This window comes from Ceratosolen solmsi, unplaced genomic scaffold (genome assembly GCF_000503995.2).
Source record: "Ceratosolen solmsi marchali unplaced genomic scaffold, CerSol_1.0 scaffold56, whole genome shotgun sequence".
NCBI lineage: Eukaryota > Metazoa > Arthropoda > Insecta > Hymenoptera > Agaonidae > Ceratosolen > Ceratosolen solmsi.
In genome coordinates this window covers 1,285,369-1,305,757 of record NW_011948425.1, presented here as the reverse complement: position 1 = coordinate 1,305,757, position 20,389 = coordinate 1,285,369, and the positions used below count along the sequence as shown (strand labels likewise).

General features: G+C 36.8%; 1 protein-coding gene across 1 annotated transcript in view; it reads right to left on the bottom strand.

Moving 5' to 3' along the window:
- Positions 1-20,389, bottom strand: part of LOC105363003 (uncharacterized) — a 123,344-nt gene that overhangs the window by 2,520 nt on the left and 100,435 nt on the right. Inside the window, exons 5-6 of the mRNA XM_011500572.1 lie at positions 5,351-5,440; positions 3,797-3,840 (exon numbers count right to left, since the gene is read on the bottom strand). Coding sequence (XP_011498874.1) covers positions 5,413-5,440 — 28 coding nt within the window. The 3' untranslated portion in view covers positions 3,797-3,840; positions 5,351-5,412. The remainder of the gene's footprint in view (positions 1-3,796; positions 3,841-5,350; positions 5,441-20,389) is intronic.

Sequence of the window (20,389 nt, the reverse complement as noted above, 5' to 3'; positions counted from 1 at the left end):
TCTCTCACTCGCACACACGCACACGCACACACACACACACACACGCACGCTCTCTCTATCTCTCTAACTGTCTCTTCTCTCTTTCTGTTTCCTTCTCTAATTATTTGTCTCTCTCTCTCCCTTCCCTTCTCTCTCTCTCTCTCTCTCTCTCTCTCTTTCTCTCACTCTCTCTCTGTCTTCTATCGGCCTGTGTTCCTCTAACAGCGTCGCACTGCACAGCAATAACAGTCGTCTATCTATCGCACTACGGCCTGCAGGACAATAGGCCCTCGTTACAAGGGTTTCTCCGTCGGCGTGGACAATAATCAAGAAAAAAAATAACAGGGGCGGGTGGGGGGCAAAAAAGTACCACAGCCGCCAAGGTCGCGCGGCGACCGTTTTCACTTTTTTGCCTTTCTCCGGGCTCCCCTGGGCCCTTGAACGGGCCGAGCTCGGGGTGTCGCGCGCAAGTTCCGGCGATGCCTCAGACTCAGGTAGGCCGTGGGACCTGGTCGCAGGCCCTCGGGGTTCGTGCGCGGGGCTCGGCTTCGAGGGCTCGGTCTTGCTCGGCGCGCGCACGCACGCACGACGTTCGGCCTGGCTGCAGCAGCACACGCATGCACATACACATGCGCACGCGAGTAAAGGCCGTGTTGTTTTCTCGTTGGCCTCGCCGAGCCAAACTGAGCGACAACTGAGCTCCGTCCGTCTCTCGGAGCTCCTCGCCGCCGCTGGCGCGCGGAACGGAGCCGCCGCCGAGAGCAGCGCTATCTGCCGGTCCGCGGTCCAACTCCCCCGTTCCCGTTGAGCTTTACACGCGTACTTCCCGTCTCACTCGATCTCCCTCTCACACTCGCTCTATCTTTCTCCCGCTCTCTCGCTCTCGCCCCTTCCTTCGCCCTTCCGGCGGCGCGACTCCCTCTTCACGAACGGTGCGCTCACGGCTTCTCGATGCGGCCCCGGCGTTTAATACGACGGCGCCGAGCCACGGCGGCGGTGGCGGTGGCGGTGGCGACGGCGGTGGCGGCTGCGGCGGCGGCGGCGACAGCGGCAGCAGCAGACGGGATCTGCGCCACGGCTTTTTCATGCGCGTATGCATATGCACGCGTACACGGCTGTCGGCTGCGAGGTATCGCACTCGTGCGATACCCTCCCACTCTCAACCGGTTATGGTGCTGTTCGATTCCTTTTTCTTCTGACTCCCACTCACCCCCGATAATGTACGGTCGTAGAGCGCAATTTCCCTTTAATGTGGTCCGTGCTCCCGCACGCATGGAAATGAGCTTAACGAAAGACTGGCAGCTTGAGGGTGACAGAGAGAGAGAGAGAGAGAGAGAGAGAGAGAGAGAGAGAGAGAGAGAGAGAACAATTGCGATGGGAGGGGGAGCGAGCGATTGGAGGGAAACAGATTCGTTTGTAGGTATGGAGGATTTGTATACTACGTGTATTAGGCACGTAGAGAGGCGGTCCATTTTACCGATGCTGACTAATGCTTGCGGTCTGTATTTTCATTTCCATTATTTAGAAACTGGATTAGTTCTTCGGACGATTACGGTGTGAATTTATGTCGAACAACATTGTCAGTGACGAAATCAGACTCGCGGAGCAATGTAAGATTGTGCTGTGTGATAAGAAAAAATTTCATATTAAATTAAAGAAATTACAACAGATAAAACTCGCTTTGATGATAAGTGGAGACAGCTTTTTTCACGTTTAGACTTTTCTTATTGTTGTCGACCTTATTGTCTCAGACTATATAATAGAGATGATAAATTGTAAATATTATTAATTACAAATTTTTTTTTAGTGGACATTTTGCTAATGGACATTTTAATTGGGCAAATTATTTTAGTGCCTCATAGTAATTAATTTCGCATAATTGTAACGGAAAATGATATTACGCATTTTCTCTTAAAAATTTATCGCAACAAACACATAATGTAGTTGCAGGTTTTGCAGGTTGTAGATTTTTCGAGCAGCTATTGAGAAATTGAATAATTTGTCAAACTCCAAATTCAATGAACACTTTGTAAGGAAAAAGAATAGAGAAGAATCGAAGGATGAATATTATAAATTTGCCTGTATGAATAATTTCTACAAAAATTAAGTTAATTCTCAGAAAGTTTTCACTGCTAAATCTCCTTATAAGATAAGTCTCTAGTATACGAGCGTTGCAGTCTTTTCAGCCGAAATAACAACATGAGAGGGAGGGAGGGAGAGAGAGAGAGAGAGAGAGAGAGAGAGAGAGAGAGAGAGAATAAGTAGTAATGTAATTTATAAACTATTCAACGATCAATGATGCGCAAGAATGTATGTACAGAGCAGACACGGCGCGCGATACCTTATGAAACGGGAGTGCGGACGAGCATCCTTACGCGAATTATTCAAAGTGGAAATGCCGGAGAAAACAGGACGCGGCATCGACGATCAGGGAGAAAGCCTAAGAAAGAGCTCCAAGCAAAATCGAAAAAAAGAAAAAATAGGACGAGGGCCTCCCTTCGGTCCGCAAGAGCGGGATTCCACGCGTACATAACGGGCCGTACGCATCGCGGGCGTATTGCAGTCTAAATCTCGGTACTTTTACGAGCAATAAAATAAAACGGCCTGACAACAGCTTCAGCCGCAAGACCTTCCTTACGCGGCGCGCGCGATCACTCATCGACGACGGACTGACGGCGTCGGCGTCGGCGTCGGCGTCGGCGTCGGCGTCGGCGCTCACGAGCTCACCCGCGTATTAATTACCGGCATAACACAGCCGCGCGCCCACGCACGCACGGCCCAACTTCCCACGCGTTAACTTGCATTTGAGCACGTGACTTGGCGCTCCCTCTTCCCCTCATTTGACACGCCATGCCAGGATCCGCGGCCCTATTCCCGGGGAGATCGGGATTCGCACCCGTTGCTCAAGCTTTGACCTAAATGTTGCGAGAGAGCGACGACGAGCGTCCTTAGCGTGCATTTTCCCCAAAAGCTCCAAGTCCTAAGCATCGTGTCTTCGAATCTAGCCCCCCCCCCACCCACCCAGCTACCCTTAAAAAAAAAACTCCCTTGCCCCCCGCCCCCCTTCTTAAAGTCCCTTTGCACGCGCGTTCTCGAGACCTTCGACTGCCCCCGTAACGCCAAGCCCTAAGCACCGTGTCTTCGAATCTAGCCCCCCCCCCACCCACCCAGCTACCCTTAAAAAAAAAACTCCCTTGCCCCCCGCCCCCCTTCTTAAAGTCCCTTTGCACGCGCGTTCTCGAGACCTTCGACTGCCCCCGTAACGCGTGTTTTTTTGCTTCGCACTGACTTAAGCGCGAGCAAAGTCGAAGAGCCGTGGAGCGACGCACTTTCTTAAGTAATAATGGCTGATCGTGGCAGTCGCTATTCATGAAAAATTGCTTATAAATAACGGCTCGTTACATTAAACGATTAATACTTAACGTTCATCGATTTGCACCGAGTCCTATGCGACTTTTAATTACGGGGCACTCGACAGCGTTATCCTAAATACTGATAATAAAAGATTTATGCAAATTACGTGTAGAAGGATGAATCGCGTAATCGAACAAATTACTCCGAATGCAAATATATACATGTATATGAAATCTCAATGGGCCTTATTATTATTAACGATGTGGAGGCGAACGATATTTGGGCTTTGTTCAGTGGTCGTTTGATCGGCGTGTCGCCGCGAATAAAATAATTGTCAATGCGGGCGAGGCGCGGGTACTTTCCAAGCATCTCGAGCGCGTCGTTAATTATCCGCTCTCTTCCCTTCGTTTTTCGACATACTTATGGCCCAAGAAATACGCGCTTATTAAAGTATGTGACTCACCTTGTATACCAGCCAGGGTTGCAGGCGTGAAGACGCGGGAGAACCTGAAATATTAGCAAACAGCCCGTCAGAATAAGCCTGCAAGATGGACAGCATCTCGTAAACGTCGTATGTAATGGGAGCACGATAAGTAAACTTGAACTTAAGAATGAAGAACGCGTTACTCGTTTCGAACGTCGGCAATAAATTGCTTCTTTATTTACATCAGATTCGAAAATTCAAATAAGAAAGTCAAACACCTCGTTGATAAATGATAAAGCCTTTGGTGTATTCGTTCGTAAGAAAACTTGATGGATTTTATAGAAATTCATGGGATACGCGCGATCCTCGCGTACGTCTCCTTAAGGGGACATTTTTTCTTTCTTCACGTTTTTTCTATCTCTTTTTTTTTTTATTTCTCATTGTTTATGGCTTTAATGGCGACAAATGGATTATTACGTTAGCGAAGTAAGAGAATTTGTAAAATCTTATTTTTCTATCTACACGTGCCTCTAATAATTCCATATATACGTCAAATGCTCTTTATCGTACAAAATTTCTATTATATATCGTAGAATTTGTATAAGAAACGTGAAATTCTATATGGTTTATGTAAATGTTCTTTTATCTGAATGTTATACAATATCGGTTAACAAAACTACTCGATACTTTAAAGTTACTCTATTTTAAAAATCTTGCATACTCGTCATTAGCTTTGAAACTACAATCGTACGTCTACAAATCATATATAATGTTGCATTATTTATATTAGCTCATGTAGCATTTATTAAAGAAATATTATTTTCTTTTCTTCTTTTTCATTTTTTACTTTATATATATATATATATATATATATATATATATTGTAAAAACAATTTTCAGAATAGAAAATTAAAAATTACAGTAAGAGTCACTTTCCATGATTTTTTATCACTCTCCATGTATTATTAAATATCACATATTAGTCATCACAATGCACAATGTATTTTAAATACACGCCATGATATGTATACATATTTTATTTACTTCTATAATTTACTTCAACAATTTACTCATACAATGGTAGTGTTGAGAAAAAAAAAAAAAAAAGAAAAAACTTGAAAATTATAATAGCGTTGTAAATAATTGTCGAGATAAAATCTTTTGCCTTAAATAGTTTAAAAACTGCATTGTAAACGACATGTGCTATGCATCTATTAAAATAAATAAATATTTGCCTTGTGCAGTTTCAGCATAATATGGCAGATCCTGACGAAAATGAAACGGTGAATATGTAATGATAACTTTGATTAAAGCTAACCTTCTTTCTTTCTATCATTCTTTCTTTTTTTCTTTCTTTCTTTCTTTCTTTCTTTCTTTCTTTCTTATGGGCTTTATCGAATGAATTTGCAGCGCGTAACATTTGCGCCCTATGAATTTGATGAAATCCTAAATAAGCGCGTCGTTTATAATGAAAATCAGGCATTCTATCTTATCCAAACTTTATGGCTTACGATCCAGCAATCAAGCCGTAAAGAAAGAAATAACGAGCACCAATGCTCGCCAAGAAGATGATGACAAAAATGAAGTAGTCACCTGCACAGCTCGAACGGGTAGTACGTCTTCTCCACGGCGCCGAACACTTTGAAGCCTTTTGTCTACCGGTCCAAGAAGAAAAACGTCAGCCTGCAAGCAGAGGAGAGCGCAAGGATTGTTAGAACCACATTAGAATACCACTGGGATATTTGCAGATTAAAATGCTCGTCGACACGGGGCTTTGGTAATAGGCCTTTACCAGTAGCCGCAAGCAATGACTTTTATATAGGGCAAATGGTTTATGCCGCGGCAGGTATAAATTTCCATGTACGATAATACAATGGCGGTTAATGGTCGTCACCCCATATAATGGAGATACGGATTTCAGTGGGCAAGCAAGAAGCGAGGCATTTACCACTAATGTCGCGCACCAGGAGAGAGAAAGAGAAAGTATATATATATATATATATATATATATATAGAGAGAGAGAGAGAGAGAGAGAGAGAGAGAGAATCACTTTTCATCCTTCTTCTTTTTCTTTCTCCGTACTTTTTATTTTTCACTCATGCCGGTCGCCTCATTGCCCGGCTATTGTCGTTTCTAAGTAGCCGACCGCGATTCCAATGCATTATAAACCTCTTTTCTCGCGCTAGCAGCATCCCAATCTCATCCCCTCGTATTAGAATTTAGTTTATTTTCAATTCCACGTGAGATCTCACCTCCCCTCAAATTTAAACTCTATTCTATACTTCTGCCCTTAAAGTCTCGTTCGTTGTGCAATGCGCAATAAAGATGTCATGCGAATTATCAAAATCAACTATTTACCGCTTGAAAACCTTGATTATTATTTATTATGTTTCATTCCTGCACTTCGCGCTGGCTTTACGTCTACGCGAGAATTTACGTTTCGTAAAATCTCATGACAATTGTTTCGGCAATTGGCAATCGACGATTACCTAAAATTTTCCAAACAATCGCATGGCAACTCGTATAATTTCCCACGCTTTTCAAGCAAGAGTAGCCATAAAAATTCGAAAGGTAGGAGGTAGACACACTTTTCCAAGAATTTAATTCCAAATGATTATTTTAATTTAGATGCTAAGATTAATATTGTGTAAGAAATATGTTTCACGTGGGTAAGAATTTTTCTTTATAAAAAGAGTAAGAGAGATACAGAGAGAGAGAGAGAGAGAGAGAGAGAGAGAGAGAGAGAGAGAGAGAGAGAGAGAGAGTGAGAGAAAGAGAGAGAGAGAGAGAGAAGAGAGAGGATTTTTATGGAAAGTAGGCGCTCATTCCATTTTCCTTTTCATAGTCTCGACTCGATCTTCTTCATCCATTTCTATCAGCAAAGTGTTAAGGTGAATCCACGAAGAGGCGCATTTACGGCAACAGATCCGATTTAGGACCTTGATCGTCTAAGGATGGGGTAAGAGAATAGTCTCACCAGGCGCGACGGGATTGAGCTCGACGATAGAATTCATTTTAGGAGACTGCGAATCGTTTCATAATGGGAGTTGAACGAGGCACTGTGACTGCCTGAGCGACTCTATGGACCATGAGGTACATGTAATTAGAAAATTGATCTTGGCATACGATAAAAGCTCAGGACAGGACCTCCAACTTTTACATAAATTTAAACGTCGCGTTTCTCTGAAAGTGCGAATGCGAGGATACAAGCATCGCGTGTAATGACAGATTCGTCTTGAAATCCATCATTTAACAATTGTTGCGCGAGAAGTAGTTCGAAATTTATTATTACATTGTGCAGGATAACGAGCGAATGGGAATAATTTGAAAAGAAAATTTAACATTTCACTAATCAAGCTACGACATTATATGATGTCATCACGAGGATGTTCAGATAATATTTCTAAAAAAAGAATAAAAGAAAAAATTATGAACTTGTATAAGACAATAATTTATTCAGTATTTTTCATCTTTATTTTAAAATAGAAATGAAAAAGAAGAGAGAATGTATCCAGCGAATGAACCCACTCTCTCTCTCTCTCTCTCTCTCTCTCTCTCTCTCTTTGTCCGTGCGGAGTCGGACACGAGAAAGCTCTTCTCTCCCTTCGGGGGATGGTTTTAGTCGCTGCGCGAGTGCTTTCAATCAGGAAGAAAAATCCTCTCGACCATTTACTTTTTTCTTCCTTGCGACGTACCAGCTGTGAAATGGGACGTGATGGCGTCTTTCTCCGTCCTGTTTATATTCGTATTTTTGTTCGTTCTCTCTCTCTCTCTCTCTCTCTCTCTATTCTCTTTTTCTTTCTATTATTTCTCTTCATTAGAGCCACTATCTCCTGTCTCCTGTAAAAGGAGTTGTGCATGGCTCGCATCAACCCTCCTCCTAATTCGCTTGTCCGCCATCCTCTTTTTCTGTCCTGTGCTTTCGCTATTTTCGGAAATAGAGGCGAGCTCCAGCACGTGGTCTAGGGTAGAACCGCGTCGGGACTCGGGACTGTCTGGGCGCGCACGCGAGCAAAGCGATATGCACCCGCCACGCCCATTGTTTAAGTACCAATACAAACGGAGAGCGCGCGCGCGCGCCGGTGCGCAAATTTATTACCAATAAAATTCACCAGTATTTTATGGCCCCGTGGCGGTATGTAGGTGAACGTCATCGGCTTCCGTTTCAATCGCAATATACACGCGACGGCAGCTACGCTACGGCGCAACATACCATCCCCACCGAGGCGCGCACACGCGCGCACATGCACACCCACCCCTGTTAGACGCTAATTAATAAATGTCGCGGGAGTCTTTCAAGCGGCTCGAACGATCTTTTTGACGGTTGCGAGCGATGATGGCACTCTTTACATTTTCTTGGGATGAAGGAATCGGGAGCGCTTCGCTCAAAATATTTTATGCCTATGTTTTCCATCGCTCCCCGTCATTATTTACGTGAGAATTTTTGGATAAATTCTCACGTGTGCATGCTTTGTGCTTATAAATCATACTACCTATCGCTCTGATAAATGATTCATATTTTCCCATCAATTTTATGGATCTAAATTAAATTGCTTTTCAATTATCAAGCGCAGTTAGTTACAAAGTTGTCACTGGTTAATGTAAAATGTTAATGTTGAAAATTATTTGTTTAAATGTTGAAACGCCATTATGTGCCTGTCAATTAAACAGTCGATTATTACATTGGAAAGTAATGATAATAAAATACCAGGTATGATCCTAGAAGCATTTACAGGTTATTCAACTATATCAATAAATTATTGTAATCGGCAAATTATGGAGAATTAAGAATTCTTGGGTGTAAAGGGGAAATTATATTAAATTTAATAATGTCTTTAATACAATGCGCGAGTGCGTGAAAGGGAAGTAAAGAGATTGTGTATTGTAATGATGGAATGAGAAGGCAAAAGCAGGGAAAATTTATAACGTCGAATACTCGTGCGCTCGGTTTTTCAGCAGACGAGAAAACTTTTAGCTTTCGAAAGTTCGTCCCTAAACAGCACGAGTCAAGTACGAATCTGCATAATTTAATTCCCAAGAGTGTTGATTAAAAAACATCAACCCTTGCTTTCGTCGGACCCCATACCAGAAAGTAACGTCTACCCGTCATAAGCGAAAATCTTAGCGTTTGGTTGAAGCGCGATATCGGAATTAAAGCGCCTCGCCCGCCCCCATACATAATTCGTGGAAAGCTGGTGGAAAAGTGCGGCGCTATAATAACCGAGGAGAGGAATAGACGACGCGAGAGCTTCCAAACAATGCCGAGAACGCTGGGGCGAGTATACAGGGTGCAACAGTGGTAGAAGCATCACGCTGGGAATTACCCCCGAAACGCAACCAGCCAGCAGATGAGGGAAGAAGACGAACGGGCGGGACGTCTGAAGGGGCGGGGGAAGAGAAAATGCAAAGAGTAACGTCTAGATATATATTTATATATATATATATATATATATATATGTACGTATGCGTGTGCGCGCGCGCGCGTGTGTGCGTGTGGGGAGGGTGCAAGAGATGATATAAACGCGTGCCGGCGAGCGCGCTTCGTGTGTTTTTGACCTGGGCGTCCCGACGCTCGACGCCGGCGGCGCTTTCTCTCATTCCTTCTCTCTCTCTCTCTCTCTCTCTCTCTCTCTCTCTGTCTCCCTGTCTCCCTGTGTCTCTGTCTCCCTATGTCCCTGTCTCCCTGTCTCCCTGTCTCGTTCTCTCTCTCTATCTCTCGTTCTCTCTCTCTCTCTCTCTCACGGCTCTCTCTCTCTCTCTCTCTCTCTCGCAAGAGAGAGACGTTTTCTCTGGTCCCCTCCCCCGTCGAGGCAGATCAGCCGACGGGCCAATCACAATACCACGAATCCGGCGTCCCGAAAGCTCCAACATGGCAGTGTATATGACGGACTCCTGCTCGAGTTTCTCCTCTACTTCTTCCTTGATTTTTCTAATATTTCTTGCACTTTGCGCTTTCTTCCCGATATTGATATACATAGGTCTATTTGGAAATATCGTTACATCGTCCTTCCATATCATTTTTTCGTTGTCGTTTGAGTTTAAACGGCTTGATAAATATCTTAACAATTTGCAATGACAGATGACATCGTTAATAAATTAAAGTTCATTTAATTGACATATCCCGATAAACTAAAAAAAAATTAAACGATGTTTAATTAACGATAAAAATGATTTTCTATGAAACTTATTTGAATTTCAATGGTTCATTTACAAGTTAATAAATTATTCATAATTATGTTATTTTTATAAACATTAGAATTAAATATTAAATAATATTTATTTCTAATTAAAGGCTAAATATTTATATTATCAATAATATTTTGAGGATTAAAACGTTCACTATAGCGTAATGAAACTTTAAGGTCACAATACGCAATTCTTTAAATAAATTTTACAGAATATATTACATAATTTACAAAGTCAAATTATACATTACGACTATTTTTTATTTCATAACAATTCAAATTTTAAATTTTATAATTCACATAAAAATTTATGAGGTTCGTTACATTAAATTTTAAAGCATGTTGTTCTTAACAAGATTACGCTTGAGTTTAATAAATTTAATTATCGTAATTAACTAAATATACTAAATTTAGCAAAGAATAATATTTTAAAGAATATTAATTAATTTTATTTATGTGCTAAATTTAAATACACTTTTCTCAATACATTACATTATTATTATTATTATTATTATTACTATCATTATAATTATCATAATATATATTATAATATTATATATAATAATCATATATAATATAAAAATATCAACAAAAACAAATGGTAACAGTAAATAATATTAATAAAATATTCATCTCTACGCGGACTTTGATTTTTGCTAGGTAATACAATTTATTTACATTTAATTGGTAATTCTTACTAATTAGTATAATAAAGTATACAATCAATAAATTGAATAATAGTTGAAATAATTTATCAATATACAAGTATTATTCGCAATATGTTTGCCATAAATTTGCAATTAAATTAAACTTGCAATTAAAAATTATAATTAATAATATACAAAATATTTTAAAGCCTTAATAATTATTTTTCACAACACTAAATAAAATTGCAAAAATAGCAATTTTTATGCGTTTAATTGGATTTTATTTAGAAAATTATTTCTATCTTCATTTTGGTTAAATTGATCGAGATTCATCAGCCAACTCGAGCCGCTCAACCGATCTAAACTTTTTTTTAATAGTCGATCGATAAGAACAACGTTAACAGAGCTGAAGAGTATTGTGAGGGTGGGTGCGTCATTGATATGAAGAGGGGGTGATTGATCCGATGGCAATGTCAGAATGTGGGGTGACTCACGCGCAATCATCTTCTGTATGAAGAAGTAGAATGAAAAGTGAGAGAGACATAAGGCCGGCAAAATAGAATGACAATGGAGAATGCAAGCCAAGCGAGAAGAAAGACAGATGAAGATAGGTATAAAGAGAGAACGAGAGCAAGCGAAACTGAAGTCAAGGATGTCAAGAAGGTTTCGTGTGTTCCTGGGGTCGCGTCGTCATGGGAACCGTCGTCATTGGCCAGAGCATCGGTTCTCTTTCTTTTTTTTTTTTCATCTTTCTATTTTCTCTACTCCACTCCGCGCTTTAGTTCCTCGAGTCTCTCGTTCGTATCTGGGTTGCTCGCTAAATTTTCTCGAATGCCAAGAGAAAAACAGTTCACTTTTTCACTATCTTCTTTCACGCTCACTATTTACTGATCAACGCTACTCTCTCGCAATGTAGACGATATGCCCAAGCATGTTTTGATGCCATTCTGACGAATCGCTCTATATAAACTCGGACGAACATGTGGAAAACGTGTTAGATTACGTCCGTTGAACGACTTAGCATAAATATTTGAACTTTCTTCATGAACCGTATCATCGAAAGAAAAACGACGAAAATATCCTCTCTTCTATCTCTCCTTCTCTCTCTCTATCTCTCTCTCTCTCTCTCTCTCTCTCTCTCTCATAATATTTTCCAATCCCTTACAATCGCTATTCTCCTCAGTCGAACGAAAAATACGACACAAATTGTCCGATTTTATTTGTCCTACATATTATCAACTCAGACAATAAGTTTTTTTCAATTTCATATGAATTTCGTCTGATCTGCTTATGCTACTTTAAAGTCTAATTTCCTCCACAAGTAACGTACAAATGTACCATAATCGTATTCAAAACACTATCACTATTAACTTTTGTGTTGGCCGTATGCGCATTCACTATCTAATTATTGACATTATAAATCTTTCGATGGTCGTTTTAGTTATATTTCCTAAATTAGCATGGCAATCAGTCTTCAAAGATCATAATTAGTAAATGATAAGCTAAATTATTCGATATTTGTTTAAATTATTTATTCGTTAAAATATTTACGACTAACACGCCTATTATCAATGAGAACAGATGGAGATCTGAGATTCTTTTTTCTTCTTCACTCCGTTTTTTTCTTTTACATTTCTGAAACCAATAATATTTCAAAATATAACTTTGTATATGATGTACCGCAATATAATATATTCAGGTGGAAACAAAATTTACAAATTAATCGTTATAACTATTTTGTACAGCGCTTTAGTCGAGTCTATTCTTTTCGTCGGAGTTAAAACAGACCGCCAAGAAAAACCTTTTTCAAGATGCGAGCTCCACCTACAAAAAAAAAAAAAAAAAATAAAAAAATAAAAAAAAGCAACCACAACGAATCCCAATCATTCTAAATTTACAGCTCGTCGTATGAGATTCCTTATCGACAAACTCCTCAAAAATATGGCTCCTGGTGACAGGGCTTAAGGAAAGCTTTTGACGATGGCGGCGACTCGAAAGGTTCTCGTCTGATCTTACAGAGGAACCTCGAGAAAAGCACGTTTCACCTACGCAATTTACTGACTCCGCTCTATAAATAATTCAACCAAAATATAATACGATCGCTCACAGTCTCGCGCGCTCAGGCTCTTCACCACGACCCTGGATTTTAGGTCTCAGACAGCTACTGCTCCAACTCCGCAGTGTTGCTTTCTTTTTCGAAGGAGGGAAACCGTAAAATTCAGTCTCAAAATCGCATCAAGAAAATAGTGATAAAAATATATTCACTTGAATAAAAAAAAGCCGACGATTCTATTGGACTTAATGAGTAAACATCATAAAATTCTCTCCACAAAATTTATAAGAAACAAGTGCATCTTTGCTTTTTTTTCCTTTCTTTTCTTCTTTTCATTGTTTTATCTCTGTCTCTCTCTCACTCATTTTTTTTTTTTTTTTTTTTTATCAATTCACGATACGTAAACACGAGAAACGAGTAATCTGATACTATTTTCCTATAATAGATTTTCTTAAATTATGAAAAACTATTGTATTTATAGACGAATTTTATTATGATTTTTATATTGTATTAAAAGAAGCTCTAAAAAAAAAAAAAAAACATTTTAATCGCTAAAAATATAAGCACAATTTATCAAAAATATCTTCATCCTATTTTCCATCTCAATTTAATTCACGATTTTTCACTTCGGCTAAATCGCTAATGCAAAGGACCTTTTATATGAAACTTCACAATGCATTTATTCTTATTTCAGAAAGAAATATAATAAAAATAAGTTTAATATTAAATTTTAATTGTAAGTAAAAATAATAGGCATGCATTTTATCGATTTAAGAGTCGTAAAATAAAATATTTCGTATTTTATTTCATAAATATTAGAAATAATGCCAAAGAATAAAATTAATAATCCATACAATTAAATACAATTCTTTCAAAAATAATACTGTGATATCAGAAAATCATTTACATTATGCATATTTATAATGTTACAACAAATGCATGTGTTTTGATGTAAAAAAAAATATGGAAAAAAAAAATGTGAAGAGTTATTTATTAAATAGAACATAGCTAGTTTTCAATTAATGTTTAGTTGAAATATCATTAATTAAATGCATTTTTAGTAATATTTAAAGCTCCTCGCTGCGCTTTAAGTTAATGATGAATTTTACTTATTTATTTATTTTCTTTTTCTTAAAGCCTAACGTATAATATTATATTTGCATATTGAGAAATGAAGTGTGTTTATTTCTCGGAGCTCTAAGGAAATGTAATTATTTATGTTTTTGAGCCCATTGAATGGCAGAATTCATAGTGCTTAGTAATTACAAAGTTTTAAACATCATTCATAAAATAAATTATGTATCTCATAGAAACGGTGTATTATACATGCTAGAATCCAAAATGACATGCATCAATGCTCTTTCTCCTCTATCCTCTATAAGCTACACCATTTTTAAACCAGGACAGATCAGGACTTTTACGCCTCGGAGTCCTTCTACGTCCCTTGTTCACCCTCCTCTTTCTCTTTTCACACGCCTCTTGTATATTTATGCTACGGGTGCATGTGTGATAGAGCAGTATGTCATTGGTATGTGAAAAAGAAAAATATGGCTCATCTAAATATGCGAGACAGCGGAGACAGGCAAACAGAAGAACCTGAGAATGTCGGATTCGACATCATGCACACGCAGATATACCGCTTTTTCCATTTCTGTAGATGTACAGACGTATTTACTGGTCCGTTTACGCATATATTTACGGGAGCCCGTCTACCGGCTGTTGGCTAGTCGCACTCACTCACTCGCGCACGCATACGCGCGACCGAATACACGTAACATGGCAATCCATTGTGATACGATTTGATGTCTTCTTCAAAAGAAATGAGACAAGGGAGACTTGGAAATTAATTTGGCCTCGATACGTACGTTGGGATGAAGATGAGAGAGAATGTTGGGTCCAGAATAATGTTTAATATTCATGAGGACGTGTTATTCGGTAAAATTATTCGTGTATTTTAGTAACTGTTTTTGAAATTGTTAGATTGGTGTTTAATGTTCCATTCCATCTTATAATCTTATGGCCGAGACGATTAAAAATATGCGTAAATTCGTCTAAATTGTGCAAGCCGGGAAAAGCATTTGTTTCATAAGGCTTTTGTATTTTGATTTTACTATTGTTATAATATAATATTATTCTGCATAATTCTCTTTAATTCTTATATTTACAGAAATATTCTGTATTAATATTGAAATTTTTACTACGTAATTACTAAGTTGTTTATAAAGCATTTCAATTAACTTGTTATTTTTTTATTTTTTTATTTTTTTCACTTTTATTATAATTACTACTTATTTTAGTGAATAGAAGAATGTAATTTTGAATTATTACTGAATAAATTGTTGTTTATTATTAACGATTAATTGAGAATTTGCTTGCGATCGATGCCTAAAAACAAAATCTATTCTTCACGCGCTTTCGAATGTCCTATAATTATACAAATCTACGATTGCATGAGATATTTTCTTGCCTAGTAAATAATGCTCAACCTTAGAATAGAAATTTAAACGAATGGTAAGCGTCGACCAATTAGAGCGATTCGTTGAATATTGGATGCCAAAAGAAAAAAAAAAAAAAAAATAGAAAGCTGTCCACCGTCGGCGAAAACTGTTTCAGTCGCCGAAAATTCTATAGTATAAACTGTCCCTAATTTTTTTTTCTTTTTTCCTCCTCTTCTTCTTCTTCTTCTTTTTTTTTTTTTTTTTTTTTTTTTTGTACACCAAGAGAAAGTTGTATCCCCTTCGCGAGCAATAGTCGCTTGTTTGCCTTTCATTTTTCATACGACTTCAGTGCATTCTAGTTCAGACTTCCAAATGTAACAGAAGCTCAAGACTGTCATGCGTACCAATGTGTGCGCGATCTGCACTCTCGTTAAAAGGTTTAAGTGAAATATTCGTGACAAAAAAAAAAGTTTTGCATAATTACTGTTCAGGTTTTAATAGTGCAAGGGCCATATATAGTGGAGCCTTTTATAGTGCAAAATTTAATTGTGTGCAATGCCGTTATTTCTTTTATATTAGTATACATATAACAAAAGATTTACCGCATTTTCTCTGAGAATATTAATTATTTAAATCGGCGCATCGGTAAAGTATAGAAATAGTCCTCTCGTGCGTTCCACTTAAAAAATTCTTCCACCAACGTGTTCTAATATAATAATTATTTTTCCATTCAATCTTAAGCCAGGGATGATTGATTAAGGCTACGAGCCGCAGAAAACGGCATTTGATAATCGATATTTCATAGGTACGTGCGAGCCCTAATCAAAGAAAACATTGGCGAGTAATATTGGCCCGTGCCGAGCAAAACTTACTGCCAATGTACGCACACATCGCCAAAATAGAAGAGCACATTGACGACTCGCGCGCTCATCCATAAAATTATCGTAAAAACTTAATTTTACGAGAGGCATAATATATTTGCTACTGCGTGTTCCGTAAGTGGAGAAATGCGTTTACGGACTTCCTAGCCGCTTCGGCCAATATTTACGTAAACTCGGGCAAAATCTTCGCGAACAAGTTGCGACGGGACGGCTTCCCCATCCTTCTTCGAGGCAATCGACGCGAGCAACGACAGCTGGACGTCCAATCGAAATCGAAAAAAAAAAAAAAAAAAATGGAAACAAAACGACCAAATTCGCCTATAGCTTTTCTGCGCGTTTACAAGAAAGTGCGTGGACACGCATGCGTGTAGTGAAACAATTAAAAAATGTTGATACTTTCTTACGCGTGTTCTTCGGGTGTATTTGCAAAATGTCTTATTTGCCAGGAGAGGAAGACTGTAAAGCTCAGTGGACGAAGCGTAAAACTGATTTTAAAAGTTTTATAAATTCTTCGCGATAGCAAAGTAGCCGTAAAATCAAATCGGTAATTTTCTTTTTTTTTTTTTTTTAGCATTTAGTCGTCTCTTTTACTTTTTGCGTAATAAAATTTACGATATTTTTCTACGCTTATACATTAAATTCTATCATTAAATCGATCGATAGCAACTCAGTGCCTCGGATATGATTGTTCGCTAATTTTTTAAATATCGTACGTGCTTAATTGCCCAACAAACTATGAATTTCATTGAATATAAGATTAATTAAATGAACATTTAAAGCCCCGAAAGTCATATTTATCATAAAATAAGTATAAATTTTCTGCAACAATATTATATTTCAGAAATTATATAATAGTGAAATCGTTTCAATTTCAAGCCCATCTATCTAATACCCCAAGACTCGAACTCTTAATTCTTAACAAATATATTATATTTTTCTTCGTTTCTCAAGGATTGATAAATGCCAAATTCAATAATTCCTCGTCGAATAAATTATAGAAATAGAGCGAAATTTAAATAATCTTTAAATTATCGTTCGGACTGCAAAAGTGACAATGTATTTTAAAAATAAAACGAAAATTAATTCGCCAAATAAATAATAAAATATATACTAAATGCAAAGCTGCCTCATACCGATGCTTCTGAAATAATATTTCGTATATTTCATTATCCGTTAAAATAATACGAATCCATGGATGAATCGTTTTAAATCGGCGCGTTACTTTTTTTTTCTTTATATTTTTTTCTCCTTCTTTCTTTCTTTACTCATGGCTTACTATGATGATGAACGGCGATGCCTTGGAGCGCGTTACAGCGGAGCCGATCGAACTTTCAGGAGCAGGACATAAAAGCAAAGAGGGTACTAAAGGCATTAACGACGACAAAAATCGCTCTTTCCGTAAAAATTCGCTTTGAGAGACTTTTCAGTCCTAAGTGTCCACTTATCAGAGTATATAATGATATGGTCTCGCGTTTGCTTAAGCACTATTGAGTTATAAATAATTATGCTACCTTACTCGATTGGCTTATGAATAACGTTTGGCTTACTCGAGCTTCCTTATCTCTATCATACTTTCTAATTTAGACGTAGCACACGTGAAATATACGTTGCCGTTAATTATTTATAATTTACAAGGTTACAAAACGATTGGCATAGACTTTTATTTAATTCCTATTAGTGTTTTGTAAATTGGATAGACTGCGTTAATGAAACGATGGAATTCATTTGTAAACGAAGCAACGTTTACGGGACATCGACATTTGATTGAATTATTTTTTCACCTTATCGACATTATGAACTCGCAATTTATAAAATTGTGATAGTTAAACGAAATGATGATCGAATAATTTTGTATTTTTTATTTTTACGACGTTGACAGTCGATAATATTAGTTAAAGTACGAAACATGCAATTATTATGGTAAATTAAATAGCGGAGTGCTTCAACGCACTTAATTGTATCAGATTCTCGACGATGAGAGTAATTAAATTTAAAGTATGATTAAGTTTAATACTTAAAACTCCCGTAATATTAAAGTAATTTTTAAGTATCTAAATACATTGATTTAGGCAATTTTAAGCATAGTCCGCCAATCAATTAATTAAATTAAAACAAAAAATAAAATCGCCTAAATTATTGGTTTGGAAATTTTTTTTCTTCAATTAAATATAAAAATCGAGCTTAAAATGTACCGGCGTTAAATGTTTACTTAATTTTATTATTATTATTATTTTATTTTATTTTTTTTTTACCGCGACCATCAAAGACTCGTTCCTTACACATTTTAGACAAAAATTTACACCCCAAACTCTATCTCTCAACCGACTCGAATGACCATTAAAATACATTATTTTTTGTTGATTCTTATTTGTTGATGCTTATTGTTATTGAAGTTGATTCTTTCAATCAATCTCCGTACCTCCGTCGCTCGATATACTTTCTATATAAAAATCCAAAACGATTGAATGAAACTATTTCACAACTTAAACAATTGTACATACTGCAGCTTATTTGCTTAACTATGAAATAACATAAATTATACGTATACTTTCTTTCTAAGGCATAAAAAATTAAAATAAAATATTCTCTTATTGACAAATTTACAGCCAATTAGGGATGTATTTTCAATGGAGACCATCCTTGGCGCGCAGACTTTTTATCCCTCCAGCAAATTTTGCTCGATCGTCGCGCTGAAATCTACAGAAAATAATCAGCCAATCGGATAGGTGGGTGGTCCTCCTTCTCTCTCGTCCTCTTTCGTTCCCTTGACTTCTCTTGCTCTCTCTCTCTCTCTCTCTCTCTCTCTCTCTCTCTCTCTCTCTCTCTGTCCATCCACTTTGGAATGACCGGCATGTCTGGCCAACGTGATCACGACCTAAAGTATACATACGTGTAATCTGCCTGTATTATTTTCTTTATCTTCTTCTATCCTTTTTCATTATAAGAAGCATGAGAAAAAAAAAGAAAAAAAAATGATATGAAGAAACTATTTTAAGAAATTTTATGCAACTGTTCCCTTAGGAAACAAGCATCCTTACAAGAATGTATTTTTACGATTAAGGAACACGAAAACTTTATAATACTTCTACGTTCAGCATACTTTGTATGCCTCAACATTGTAAATTAGCTTTCTCGTATTAGACGTTTTAATTCCAATTTTTTAGTATTATCCTATTCTCTATATTAGCATAATAACTGATAGTTATGTAATTGATACATTAGGTACTAATGGTAAATCATTTTTATATACAAATGTTAAATTTATTCGATCGTTACTATCCGCTGCGATTGATCATTAGTAAAATTTGTACTTAATATTGTATTTGTACTTAAAATTTGTACTAAATTTGTTGCTTAATATACAATTGCACAGTTCCGAAATTAAACATCTTAGTAAAATTCTGTTTAAACATTATAATTATAGCTGATAATTTTCATATTTGACTTTCATACTCACGACAAGACAAGAACGTACGAAACAACTTTGAATATAAAGTATTAGAGACTTTTTAATGCTCAATTATACGAAATATCAGATATTATCGTCTAGCATTAATATGTTCATTGAGAGTACAATTTGCATAAATTATTGATGGAAAATTAAGAATAAATTATTTTGTTAATTATTGACCATTTTAAATGAATTTGACATTCTAAATAATTTTAAATGCTAAGCCGAAAATATATTCATCTAGAAATTTTATAAAATCTATTAGGATCCAATAAAATATTTAATTATCGGAAAATACTTCCAACTTCTTTATAATACTTTTATTGCTTTATAATAATTATGCTTTGTAGAGATTTAAATAAGCTTCGCAGATAAATGTAAGCAATGTATGATATTGGCGTTTTGATTATCACCAATTATCATTTATACCCTACAGGACATTGTTATATCTTAATGAACTTGATAAAATTTAATATACAATAAATTATATAAAATAAAATTGAAGTGCAAATTATAAATTGAAAATGTTACTGAAACTTTGTTATTTTATACTATTTTCGTCGTCGAACGTGTAATAATTATCGAATTATTTTATACTTCATTTTTCTTACGTTCACTTAATGAGTTTGTTTCATAATTTATTGAATCTCTTATAATTAAATTTATTGCAGGACGTCTGTACTTCCGGGATACCCAGTTGATATTTAAATATGTATACATTGGCGTTGGTAAAATGAAGAATTTTTTCACAGAAAATGTTGTCTTGAAAATAAATATGAAAAAAGAAGAGAGAAAGAAATTTATCCGATCAGTTATTCGAGTGAAATATCCCTTACATAAAGAATATTTTCTTGCTAAAGTAACATTATTATTATTATTTTTTTTTTATTCCTATATCCTTCTCTAACATATTTTACATGCAAATGTATGGATTTATGTAAATAATGAAAAAATTATAAAACCGATTTTCTTCATT